General features: G+C 35.1%; 1 protein-coding gene across 1 annotated transcript; it reads left to right on the top strand.

Moving 5' to 3' along the window:
- The first annotated feature begins 935 nt into the window (after positions 1–935).
- LOC100922868 (interleukin-36 alpha-like) lies at positions 936–13,573 on the top strand. The gene is made up of 5 exons (XM_031949892.1): positions 936–1,155; positions 1,728–1,775; positions 2,483–2,659; positions 10,129–10,265; positions 12,704–13,573. Exons 1-5 carry the CDS (start codon positions 1,059–1,061, stop codon positions 12,941–12,943), a joined length of 699 nt encoding a protein of 232 aa, XP_031805752.1. The 5' UTR covers positions 936–1,058; the 3' UTR covers positions 12,944–13,573.
- The last annotated feature ends 200 nt before the right edge of the window (positions 13,574–13,773 follow it).

Raw genomic sequence — 13,773 nt, 5'->3', positions numbered from 1 at the left:
ACTTTATTTTTTCTTCATCAAGGAGGATGACCTTTGTTCTAGAAAAAAGAGAACAAGGAGGAATAACACAAAATTAAAATTCACAGTAAAGGAGATGTGTATGTTGTATGTGATGAATTCTAGTCACCAAAAATGGGGTTATTATTGCTAAGTATCTGTCACTAGTCTTTGAATAATATTTTAAAAAATAGAAGTAAAACAGATTGAGAGAAAGCAAAATGTTCCCACTTTTTAAAAAGGGAATAGTGGGGTTTTCTAATGAGCTTCCCTTTGATGACTAACAAAGTTCTTCAAAGTATTAAAGAGATAATTTGCTTTTATATAACCTTCACTTCTTATTAAATTTGACTCCCTTTCTCACCCATTGAATGTAATAAAGAATAAAATACCAACATAAATTTATAGATAAAAAAGACTAAAGACTAAAAAAGAAATAAAAGATTTTTTTTAAAAAATACACCAACCATATATGCATGTATACACTGCACATATATATTATATATAGATATGATATATATTCTCATACTTGGTTGACACATCAAGCAAATATAGTAATAATATTCTACAACTATATTCCCTCACCCCTGCAAAAAAAAAAAAAAAAAGGAGGAAAGTATATTTTTTTATCTCTTCTCTGGGACAAATTTGGTCATTAAAATTATACAGAATTCAGTTATGGGGTTTCTATCTTATTTTTTATGAGGGACTTTCTATCCCTATTCAACCTATCCAGTACAAACCTAGAAAGAAAGAAAGAAAGAAAAAAAAAAAACAAAGGAAAACACAAACAGAAACACACAGTGACACTGAGTTGCTTTTGTTTACTTATTGCTCACATCTTCCCTACCCCATGCTCCTGGGAAGCCCAGACCTCCTCCCAGAATGCATATTAAGAGTTGGAAAGCATCTCAGGGGCCATTCAGCCCAGCCACTTGCACAACAAGAATTCTCTTTACAAAGGATACTTGTTCTGCAGGATTCCACGATACCAGGAAATAGCTCTCCTTTCGTGTCATTGTGTAGAGCTGCAGAGATACAATGTCGTCCTCTTGGCTTTTATGAATAAGGCTGAGAAATATCAGAAGAATCTGCTTGGGCCTCTGGGATCTGAAAGACATACAGCTCAAGCCCTCAGGAGCCTAAGAATTGGTTCAGGTACTCTCTTCTCAGGTTCAACTTATGAACAGAAATATCTGTTTCGGGATCTTTCTCTTGCTGAGGCTCCTCTGCCTCTAATTACCAGTAGGAGCTTGATCTGCCTATGCACAGGGTTTGAATATGACCTAGATTTTTCCATTCATCAGTACCATTGTGGAAGGGGAGAAGGGTAATCTCTTCCCCACTTCTGAAACTTGCAACTTGTCCCAATATTCCACAAGACTTTGGAGTTCTGGAACTTGAGACTTGAGAGGGGAGCCTAGTTAGCAAAAATGTCATCATTTCAATTTTAAGATCTCCAGGGACAGACACACATGATGTGTTTTTCAGGAAACAAATCACAATATTGGAGGGATGACTGATGGGCATTTCTTTTTGAGGTGTTGTTCATCAACTCTTTTGCAACACTGGCTTCTAGGATGTTCTGGGAGAAGGTATATAGCTCCCATTCTGATTTTCCTAATAGTAAATCCTCATCACTCAACAGCAAGTATGAGGTTGTTTGGGAGTGTCCCTGGATACTCTTTTACGTTCAATTGTTTAGATCACTGACTCTTTTACCTCTGTAGGTACTACAGGGATCCACTCAGCTATGGAAATAAAAGGTGGGCCTTCAGGTAAGGAAACTTCACCAAAGATCTCATGAACTTTTCCTTTGCAGAAACAAATTACAAATCAACTTGGGGTATAATGATATTCTCCTTAAAATAGGTGAGTGCAGTAACCCAAAAGTTCACAATAGACCCTATTGAAGGAAAGAAGTGCTAGATATATGTAGTTCATTGATAAGCTGGAAAATGTCTAGATCAAGACAACTAAGATGATAAAAAGACTTTGCATTCTACAGAGATCAGTAGAAGGCGTTTATCCCAGAGAAGAGAAGATTAGAGGAAAGGAAAGAGGGGCAAAGACATCTCTAAATATGCTAAAGGCTATCATACAGATGATTTTTTGCTTTGTTCTGTTTGATTCTAAGCACCTAGTAGTCATGTTTTGCTAAAACTTCCAAAACAGGCCAAGTGAGGCTTTTTAAAGCCATCACATTATGTGACTAAAATAGGAATTGTCCCCTCTTTGACCATCTCTATGAGGGGATTATAGCAGAATTTCAGAGGGAGCTCTACCTGAGGGATTTATAGGAAAAGATCCACATAAATAGAGGTCACAATGGGCCAACTTGTGCATTTCCTCTCACTTCTCCCCTGGGTCTTGGCCTAGAAGAGAGGAAAGATCATCAATCAATCCTGCTACAGACTTGGGAGCACTAGGAGAATTCATTTCTTATGGGAAGATTACTCAGAACCTTTACCTTCTTCTATTCCAGCTTCCCTCAGCCCAAGTGATATGAGGGAAGGAAAGCAGGAAACTCCAGACTATCATCAAGAGTCACAAAGTGTGGAATATCCTTCTCTTGGGAAAATTCGTGACATCCATCAGCAGGTCTGGATTCTTCAGAATGGGACACTTATAGCAACTCCCCATGGAGAAAATGTGAACCCAGGTGAGTCAAAAACTCCTTCCTATTGTCTCTTTTTAGGAGGAAAATCCACCTTCTATTCACAATGACTTCTTGGGATGGAAATGTTTTCACTTTAATTTCCAGAAATGTGTAATTTATTGTGCTTAACTGAGGTGGTGAAACCCCCACATACATCAGTGTGGAAATGCAAAGTAAAGGTGGATCAGCCCTTTTTTGGAGTCAAAGTATGCTTTTTCAACGGAGACAGAAATAAGGAGCAAGAAACAGAAGTAGAGAATGAGAAGATGCTCAGATGAGTTGAGCTGTAGAAAACACTTCAAAGACAGTGTCTAGATAGGACTCTCATTCCTCTCCAAAAGAGGGAAAGAGGGAGAATGTAAAAGGTACAAGATGGAGAAGGGAAATAAGGGAAAGCAACCATAAAAGTGATCCCAGGAGCAGATCCTGAGCTCACTGTCCTATGCAATCCCTTCCCTGGGGATGCTAACTGAGATGTCAGTTCTCTAGACCCCTAAACCTTGCGACCAGTGATTCCAATGTCCTTGTATTTGCATAGCATTGTACTGTTTGAGAATCATGCTTCCCATGAGCTTCTGTAAATTTTACAAGAATTTAGTGAAGTAGATAAAACATCAACAGTCACCCACCTTCCTCTCTTTTTATGCATGAGAAAACTGAGGCCCAAAAAGAGCTAGGTAATTTGCTCAAGCTTATACTTAGCTGGGAAAGACCAAAACTAGTTCTCAGGTCTCTTTTATTCTGGTCCAGTGCTTCCTCATTGAACTACCTTTCCACTCTGGGGCCATTTATTTATAGCTACCTAATGAGTATTAAATTCTCAGTTTCTCTCTAATTGCCCAGAGAAACCTCACTGAAATCTGCCATGGACTTGCCAGTGACCCTCTGAAATGCCTTTATGACACAATATGATTGTTGTCCAATATAACTGATTAAGTGTCTAGCTTTGGGAGTCAAAAAGTATAGGCAGTGGAGAACCACTCCTTCGTTCCAACTTCCCTGTTTCTATTGAAGAAACCTCTATTTCAATCACCCAAGTTCATAATCTATAAGGATCCCATCATTCCATATTCCATTGTTATATCTTATTTTTTCTTCCTATGTATTTTTTTCTTTTTTTAATTTTCCTCAGTCACACAATGAAACAACATTTTTTCTGGTTATACATGTACATCCATTTTAAAAAACACATTTTCCTTATAAATTATCTTGGTAGAGAAAAATCAGAACAAAAAAACACAAAAGGAAAAATAAAACAAAAGAAAAAGGGCGGAAAAAGTGAATATAACATGTATTGATTTACATTTAGTCTCCATAGTTCTGTCTCTGCATGCAGATGGCATTTTCTATAAAAAGTTTATTGAGTTTACCTTAGATCACTGAACCACTGAGAAGAACCAAGCCTTTCTTAATTGATGATTGCACAACTTTGCTGTTACTACATAAAATGCATTCCTGGTTCTGCTTGCTTCACTCAGCATAAGTTCATGTAAATCTTTCCAAGTCTTTCTAAAATTAGCTTGTCTATAATTTTTAATAGAACAATAATATTGCTTTTCATATACCATAACTTGTTCAGTCATTCCCCAATTGATAGGCATCTATTCATTTTCCAATTCCTCGCCATTACAAAAGGAGCTGCTAACAACATTTTTGTACATGTGGATCCTTTTCCCTTTTTTAGGATTTCTTTAGAATACAGATCCAGTTGATTGCCATGTCTTGTTGATTTCATCACTACATCATTTCTCTCTTCTACCCTTTCCCCTCAATCCCACAGCTACCAGCCTTCTTCAGGCTCTCACCCCCTCTCCCTGGGAATAGTATGGTATTATCATAATTAATTATTTTTTTGTAATGGATATTTTTGACAATATCATTAAGCATAAGGACTCCTTAGAAGGAAAAAGTTTAAATAATTGGAGAAAATGATTATTTTTAGCTAAGATTTAGTGAAATAAAAAATGATCATTTTTCCATATAGGATTATGGATTCCCTAAATCCTATTCACAGACATAAGGTTGAGAACTCCTGTTCTAATTGAATTCCCTGACTCAAGTCTCTCTTCTGTCCAAACTATATACAACTGCTAAAGTATTATTCCTTATGCTTAGGTCTGATGACATCTTTTTTTTGCTCAGAAAGTCCCGATGACTCCCCCTTAATTTCTTTTACAACTTAAATTTGATTTTTAAAACAACATAATCATTTAATATTTTATTTGTCCAGCTGCATGTAACATAATTTTAACATTGGTTTTTTTAAACTTGGAGTTCCAGATTTTCTCTTGCCTTCTCCCTCCTTCCATTGAGAAGGTACATATGAAGTCATGTAAAACATTTCCATAAAAGTCATGAGAAAGAAAACATAGATGCCCCCAAAAAACCCTCAAGAAAAAAAGTTTTAAAAGTATGCTTCTGTCTATATTCAGACACAATTAAATTTTATTTTTATCAACTAACAAGGATCTGCTTTCATTTCTTCCACCTTCCCTTAGAAAAAAGAAGAAAAGCCTGCAGCAAACATGCATAGCCAAGCAAAATGCATTCCCACATTGGCCACACCCAAAAATACACCTCACTCTTGTATATCCAGTGCATCACCTCTCTGTCAAGAAATGGGCAGCATTTCACATCTTTGTCAACCAATAATGGTTGATCCTTTTCTTGATAAAAATTCTTAAGTTTTTCAAAATTGTTGCTTTCTACACTATTGTTGGTATAATGTAAATTTTCTCCTAATTCTGCTCACTTTATTCTGTATGAGGTCCCCTCATCCCTTCCTTGTTTGTATAAACTTTTATTTATACCTTCCAATTATTCCATCCTGTTGACATCTCTGTTGTAAGGGATGCTTGTATTATCCCTCTCCTTCCCATTAGAATACAAGCACATCATCCTTTAAAAAAGTTTTTCCAATTGGTTATTTACATTCATCTTTTTATGATTCACTAATATTTGTATTTCAGAGTTTCTTTAAAGCTCTTGCCTTTTCTTCAAGAATCCTTGGAACTCTTTTGTTTCATTAAAGATCCAATTTACTTTCTATTTTATGGTTATATTCCATTTTGTTGGGTAAGTTTAAAGCTTGTATCTTTTGCCCTTTGGAATATTGTGTTTCATGTTTTCAGTTTCTTTGTAGTGGTACCTGCTAAATCATATATGATCCAGACTCTGTGGTTCCTTGGTACTTGAATTCTTTCTTTTTTGCTGCTTTTCATATTTTTTTCCTTGCCCCAGAAACTCTGGATTTGGGCCATGATGTTCCTAGGAATATTAGGAATCCTAGCACAGTCACTTTAAGATTTCTTTCAGGAAGGGACTGATAGATTATTTTTATTTAAACTTTGTTCTTTACCTCTAAGAGACAGAGCAAAAAGGGAAAAGACCTATTTGTACAAGAATATTTATAGCAACTCTTTTTGCAATGGCTTAAGAAGTAGAAATCGAAGGGGTTTCTATCAATTGGGAAATGACTTAACAAACTGTGATATATCATTAAAATGAAGTATTATTGTGCTGTGGGAAATGGCAAGCAGGAAGATATCAGAAAAATCTGGAAAGATTTACATGAACTGATGCATGAAGTGAACAGAACCAGGAGAATGTTGTACATAGTAACAGCAATATTGCTCAGTGAAAAACTGTGAATGACAACTATTGTCAGTAATGCTAATCATGAAATATATTATCTGCCTCCAGAGAAATAATTGACTGTTGATTGAATACAAACAGAAACATAATATTTTCACTTTTTTTAATCTTTTATTTTATTTTCATCTTCTTAAACAAAATGACTAATATGGAAATGTTCACATAATTGCATATGTATGATCTATATTTGATTGTTTACCATCTCAGGGAGCTGGCAGGGGAAAGAGAAAGGGAAGAGAAGAAAGAATTTCTTTAAATAAAAATGTTAAAAAATGAAAAAAGAGAGAGCAATTTTCTTTCATGATTTTCGTGATTTATTAAACAGGATACTCTTTCTCTGCCTCTCTTCTTCCTTCCCCCTCCTCAATTCTCTCTCCCCTTCCTATAGCTTTCAGAAAGTCCACTGATTTCTTTCCTCAATATCAATATTTTTTCATGCAAAACACATTTCCATCATAGCCATGTTACCAAAAATAAAAATACCCAAACAACAAAAAGCAAGAAGCATAAAACAAATGGGAAGGAGAAGGAGCATGCTTCACTTTGTACACAGAGTTCTTTCTCTGGATATGGATGGCGTTATTTATCATAAGTTCTTTGGAATTGACTTGGAGCATTGTCTTCAACAATCTTTCACATTTGATCACTATTATTACTGTGTAAAATGTTCTCCTGGTCTTGGTCACTTCACTTGGAATAAATTAATATAAATTTTTTCAGCTTTTTCTATAGCCATTTTGCTTTTCATTTCTTTGGTGCAATAATATTACATCACAACAATACACCACAAATCATTCAGCCATTCTTCAATTGATAGGCATCTCTTTTGTGACTAATATTTTTCCACCACAAAAAGAGCTGCTATAAATGTTTGTACATTTGGGTGCTTCCTCTATTCTTAAATTTCTTTGGGATACAGACCTAGTAGTGGTATTGCTGGATCAAAATGTATGCTGAATTTATAGCTCTTTGGACATTGTTCTATTTTGTTCTCTAGAATGATTGATGTCTAGTAGTTGTTAAATGATTTCTCCTTGATCTATTTTTCCAGGTCAGTTATTTTTGCTATAAGATACTTTATATTTTCTTTCAGTGTATGAACCTTTTGACTTCCATTTAGTATTTTTTTTTCTCTTGAAGTTATTCTGTTTGGTCTATTCTACGTTTGGACACTCTGTTCCTTGGCTATGGGTTTGCTGTTAATTTTCTTTCCACACCTTTCTTCCATACATAACTCTGTCCTTTTTTTTCCAATTTGTATTTTTCTCTCCTGTCTTTAGGATCAAACAAGAACTTTTCTGTTTAGTTTTTAAAAGCCATTCACAATCTGACTCTTGCCCACTTTTCTAGGCTTATTGTGCACTTCTCTCCTGTGTAGATGGTTTAAAAAATGTTATCTCCTTCATTTGATTATGATCTCCTTGATATAAAGACTATTTTGTAATTTTTGTATCCCTACCCTTTAGCACAATGCCTAGAAACAATAGGTACTTCATAAAATAAAAGTTTCTTAACTTGCTAACTTGATGCACTTCATGTGTAAGTCATATTAGCTATTTGCTTTTCCCTGTATGACATTCCAACTCTTATCCCCAAGATTTTACAAAGTTGTTCCCATTTCCTGGGATGCTTTCTCCACTAACTTCAGCCTCGAAATATTTAGCTCCTTTTCTAACTTAGCTCAAGGGACAGTTCTCATAGAATATCTAGCCTGTACAATCCAATCACTGATGCCCTTTGCCCAGAAATTATTTTGGCTCTATTTTGAATTTATTTTCTGTGCATTTGGTAGAAATAGGAACTGGGGTTGTTATTTCATTGATAGAAAGAAATCTTGGACAAAGAAAGGCCTTCTAACAAGGCTTTCTTTGCAAAGCAAAAATGCTTTCTCTGCAAATCCTACATTGGAAAGTTGGTGGTACCTATGTGTGAGAGTAATGTTCACATGGCTTGTCTAAATGTATAGAGGGGCTTCAAAGGGGGCATGGGTAGATATGATCTGAGGCCTGATCTATCTCTGTGTAGAGATGAAGAGCCAAATATTGTTTCTGTATGTTGACTCAGAAGAGGTGAAGGATAAGTTATCTGTGGGTATGAGGAGACAGACTCCAGTAGTTCTATGGAGGTTCTGTGCTCTTTTCTCCAGTTTCTGAAGAGGGTATCATGATATTATTATTTCTATCTCACTCTCTCCCTCCAAACATCTTTGATCTTCCCTAGTATATGTCTAGATTCAGATATAATACTCCTTCTTTGGTTATTCTCAGAAGAATGTAGCTCTTGGATTGTACTTTCCAAATTGATTCCTTCCGATCAAAACCCTAGTTACATAAAAGTTCATCATAATAATAGCTAACATGGCATCTTGTATGCACCAGGCACTGTGCTAAGTATTTTACAATTATTACCTCACCTAGATCTTCACAACACCCCTGGGAGGTAGGTGCTATTATTATCCCCATTTGACAGATGATTTTTTTTAAAATCAAAGATATCTACAGTCTAATAAAAAATGCTCTAAATCACTATTGATCAGAGAAATGCACATTAAAATAACTCTATGGTACCATCTCACAGCTACCAGAGTGGATGACAAAAAAAGAAAAATGTTAGATGTTGGAGGAGATGTGGTAAAACTACAACACTAATGTATTGTTCGTGGAATTGTAAATTGAACTAGCCATTCTGAAGAGCAATTTGAAACTATGCCTAAAGGACTATAAAACTGTATTTAATCTTTCATCCAGCAATACAATTGCTAAGTGGTATTGAACAGTCATAGAAATAGTCGATGAAAAAAATTATTGTACAAAATATCATACAAAAATTATTTGTACAAAATTGTTTATAACAACTCTTTTTGTGGTAGCTAAGAACTGGAAATCCAAGACATACCCATTAACCGGAGAATGGCTGAACTGTGAGATATGATTGTAATGGAATATTATTATTCTATAAGAAATGACAAGCAGGATGATTGGAGAAATCTGGAAAGACTTAATATGAACTGATGCGTAATGAAATGAACAGAACTAGGAGATTGTTATACACATTAACAGCAATATTGTTTGATGAAAAACTATAAATGACTTAACTATTCTCAGCAATACAATGATCCAAGAGAGTAATAAACTATTATTACATTATATATTACATCCACAAAACATTTATTAAGCCCTAGTATAGGTGATAGAACAGACAAACACCTAGGCACAATAGAGAGAGTACCGTGAGAGAACGTTGAAAGATTACTAAAGGACTAATGATAAAGCATGCTATCTGCCTCTAGAAAAATAACTGATATTGATTGAACACAGACTGAAACATGCTATTTTTCATTTCCTTCCTTTCATTTTTTTCCTTCAGTTGAGTCTTCTTGTACAAATATGGAAATGTTTTATATAATTACACATTATATTTGATTGCTTGCCATCTCAGGGAAAGAGGATGAAAGGAGGGAGAAAGGAATCGAATTTGGAATTCAAAACTTTAAATAAAAATGTTAGAAAAAAATTTTATGCTTGTTGAAGGAATAACTAAAGCATGATAGAGACCTAATCACAGGAATTATATAGATGGGAACAAATATAGGGGTTAGAACAGAAGTACTCAAGATTTGAGGATTTTTTCTATCAAGTCCCTGAAGGAGATACATAGAGACCTAGGACATATGTGTGAGCTACTGACCCAGTGATTACAGAAACTCTAAGTAATTTTTCTCCCCCCATTTATATTTTCCCCAAATGACTTACTGCTACAATAATTCTAATTCTATCTGTATAATTGACCTGACCACTTTTGTTCTATTCAATTTCCAGTGACTCTGGAGGTATTACCTTGTAGAGATGAATCCCTTCCTAAAGACAAGGGGGAGCCTATATACGTGGGCATAAAGGCATCAGGTTGTTGTCTACATTGTAAAATGAGTGGAGAACAGCCCATCCTAATATTGGTGGTGAGTTGTGGAAAATAGATAAAAGTAAAACTTGAGGGGAAAAAGCCCAAAGTATCAGTTTTATATAATTAATAGTTTTTTGTTTGTTTGTTTGTTTTTGTTGTATCTTAGGGGTGTGTGTGAAGCAATTGGGGTTAAGTGACTTGCCCAGGGTCACACATCTAGGAAGTGTTAAGTGTCTGAGGCCAGATTTGAACTCAGATTCTCCTGACTTCATGGCTGGTGTTCTATCCACTGTACTACCTAGTTTTTTATGGATATGATTTGTTAAGCAATAATTTTAAAGAAACCTATCTTGACAGCTTAGAACAGTGATCAAAATCTAATATGATAAAATTCATTAAGAATTAATTTGTTTACTGGCGCACCTCCCCTCTCCCCCACCAAATAATTTTACAACCAAACTAAGAAGACATGAATGAACATAATACAGAATCACAATATTATAAATTAGGGCTGGAAGACATCTTTGTGGTCATCTAGTATAATACCTTCATTTTATAGGTAAGAAACCTAAGGCCAGTGGAAGCTAAGTGACTTTTCTGCAGTCACATGATTACTATATGATACTGCTGGTATTGAAATCCAAGTCCTTTAAAAAAGATCTTGGAGTTGTGATAAATTATAATGCTATCGAACCTTCCAAATCTCTCAAGATTTGTTCACAGACCAGTACACTGCCCAGAGAACTCTTAAACAAAATAAAAGCAAAATGTCACTCTTATAAGCAAAGCATTTAGGAGAAAAGTATTTAATGGAAATCATGAAGCCCATAATGTACAGATGAAATTCATAATTCAACAATGACCTCAAAATAAATCCAGTACAACTTGAGATGTTGTACTCATCTCAACAAGAGGTTCAAGAATATTTCTCTGAATCAGAAGATATTATAAATTCAATATATGTTCAATATAAATATGTGAATCTTTAACAATGGGTTCTATAGAATGAAAATTGAATTTTGAAGTATGACAATTATTGCAGAAAAGAATATACTTGCCTTCATGGAAGGCTATGTGAATTTCCCAACTTTTAAAGAAAGGGAGAAAATGTGAGGAAGGAAAAGAGTCTATTGAGTGTTGTTTCTTTGCATTCCATCCTTTTATTCCAAAGTTGAGCATGATGTTCAAGTAGGTGTTCAATATAAGCTTATTCCTTGATTAATTAAAATAGAAAAAGTTAGAAACCAATAGGCTCTTTACTGCTTTGTCCTCCCTAAGAGAATGGAGGTAAGACAGAGAAAGCAAAAGAAAGAAAAAAAAAAAAAGAAAGAAAGAAAGAAAGAAAGACTTCTGTTCCCTTGGATATCAGTTAGAGAAGTAAAAAGAAGGAAAAGATTCAAGAGACTGTTACAGTGACCATCAAGGAAGGAAGAGAGGGGAAGATTTTTAGAAAGACCTCAAAAGACTTGAATTTAAATCTCACCTAATCCCACGCTAGTCAAGTCACATATCTCTATATTTCTCCTTTTTTGCTTGGATCCAGGTCTGCTCAACTCTGCCTTCTTGAGGGTTGGAAGCAAACTTCATTCCTTCTATTTTTTAAATTCTGCCCCCCCCAAAAAATCTCCACAGAATCCCATTCACCTCAGGGCTGGACCAGATGTTAGAGCCCATAATGGGCATAATTTCCTTTTTCCAAATAAGCATTTAGTTTTAAATTAAAGTATTCCTGCTTTATTTGTTAGAGAAAGCTATCTCCTAAATCTTTGACTTTGGGGGAATATCTTTCCCCCCCGAGACCTATAGTCCTGGCTAGAGATGAGTGAGAGAAGAATCTCCTTGTTCCTTCCCTTCCCCAAATTAAATCTAGAAGACCACTTATCAATTAAAATTATTTTCAAAGATGCTTGAATAGGAAGGCTTCTAATAGTAAAGTCAATATGAACTAACAGAGTGAAACAGAAGCCACGAACCAAATTATACTTTAGGCCTTATTAGCAACATAATTCTCAGAAAAAATCAAGTAGGACTTCTAATGTACACAGTATGCACTAGTCAAACTACACCTGAAGTATTAGTCAGTTTATGTTGCTAAATTTTAGGAAGTAATAGATAACCTAGAACATGTTCAAACCTGATTTTGTTGGTACAAAAGCTTTTCAATTTTCATGTAATTGAAATGATCTTTTTTTTCATATGATTGCCTGTACTCCATATTTCCCTAAGAATTTTATCTTCTAGTTTTATAATGATATAATCCTCAATATTTAGGTTGCTTATTCATTTTTAGCTTACTATGATATATGGTATAAAATGGTGATCTAAATCTAATTTCTACCAAACCTTTTCTCAGTTTTCCTAGTAATTTCTGATACATAGGGAGTTATTCTGCAAGCATTTTATGTTTATCAAATACTGGATTGGTGAAATCAATGGTTTCTTATCTCGTCTGTTTACACACCTACTAACGGACTTTTTCTTTATGCCCCTTAGGAGAAGAACTTAAAAGACCTGTACACAACACCTGAAGCAGTGAAACCTTTTCTCTTTTACCGGAATCAGACTGGTATCACCTCTACTCTCGAGTCAGCTGCCTTCCCTGGCTGGTTCATCTGTACATCTTCAAACAAAAATCAACCTGTTACCCTGACCCACAACTTGGGAGGCCAGTGCAATACTGCCTTCTACTTAAACATAGAAACACCTGTATTGAAAACCCCTATTTCTACATAGGTTCTCTACTTTTCAAGACATTTTACAAACATATCTCATTTTCACATTTACAATATACCTGTGAGATCATCAGGATTGGTATTTTAATTCCTACTTTGCATATGAGGAAATTCAGACCCAGAGAAGTCATGATATTTTCCCAAGTTCACCTAGCTAGTGACTGACAGGTTTCTTTAATGGACTGAGATCCACTGGAACAGTCAAGCTTATGAGTCACCCCACATTCACAGTTGCTCCTTCACAGATATAGCATTTGGAGAGGTTTTCCTCTAATCGTTCTCAGCCCCTGGTAACACATACATCAAGTGCCAGCAGAAATCACTAGGGACCATGATAGGTCCTGATTAAGTGTTCTGGCCTTTCATAGTTGCTTGAAAGGGGCTTCAACCACATTGACTCTCATTTCATTGACCACTGAAAAATCTTAGCTTAGGACATATTAGGGAAGGAGCTCCAACACTAACTGTGTGGTTTTTAATAAATCACCTTCCCTTTGGAGACCAGTTTCTGTATTTCTGTGGTCTTATAGGTCAGTTGCAGCTTTAAATCTAGAACTGTAACAGGAAACCCTCCCTAAAATTATGTGTGTATGTGTGCATGTATAAACACACAGACACATATATATGGATAGATATAGATGTGTATGTATGTATATATGTGTGTATTGATGTGTGTTTATATGTTTGTATAAGTACACATGCACACATATGCATATGCATGTGTATATATAGATAGATATTCCTGTCCCTATATATCTGTATCTATATAATAGATCTATATCTATATACCTATATCTACATATCTGCATGTATAGATATTATTTCTCAGAT

Source organism: Sarcophilus harrisii, chromosome 2 (genome assembly GCF_902635505.1).
Source record: "Sarcophilus harrisii chromosome 2, mSarHar1.11, whole genome shotgun sequence".
NCBI lineage: Eukaryota > Metazoa > Chordata > Mammalia > Dasyuromorphia > Dasyuridae > Sarcophilus > Sarcophilus harrisii.
This window is presented reverse-complemented; position numbering and strand designations above follow the sequence as displayed.

What these genes read in the sequence shown, in the direction of transcription:
- LOC100922868 (XM_031949892.1), top strand. Translation starts at nt 1,059, where the DNA reads ATGAATAAGGCTGAGAAATATCAGAAGAATCTGCTTGGGCCTCTGGGA. An exon ending in TGGAGAAAATGTGAACCCAG is followed by an intron (nt 2,660 to 10,128) that starts GTGAGTCAAAAA and finishes TTCAATTTCCAG; the next exon opens with TGACTCTGGAGGTATTACCT. An exon ending in AGCCCATCCTAATATTGGTG is followed by an intron (nt 10,266 to 12,703) that starts GTGAGTTGTGGA and finishes TATGCCCCTTAG; the next exon opens with GAGAAGAACTTAAAAGACCT.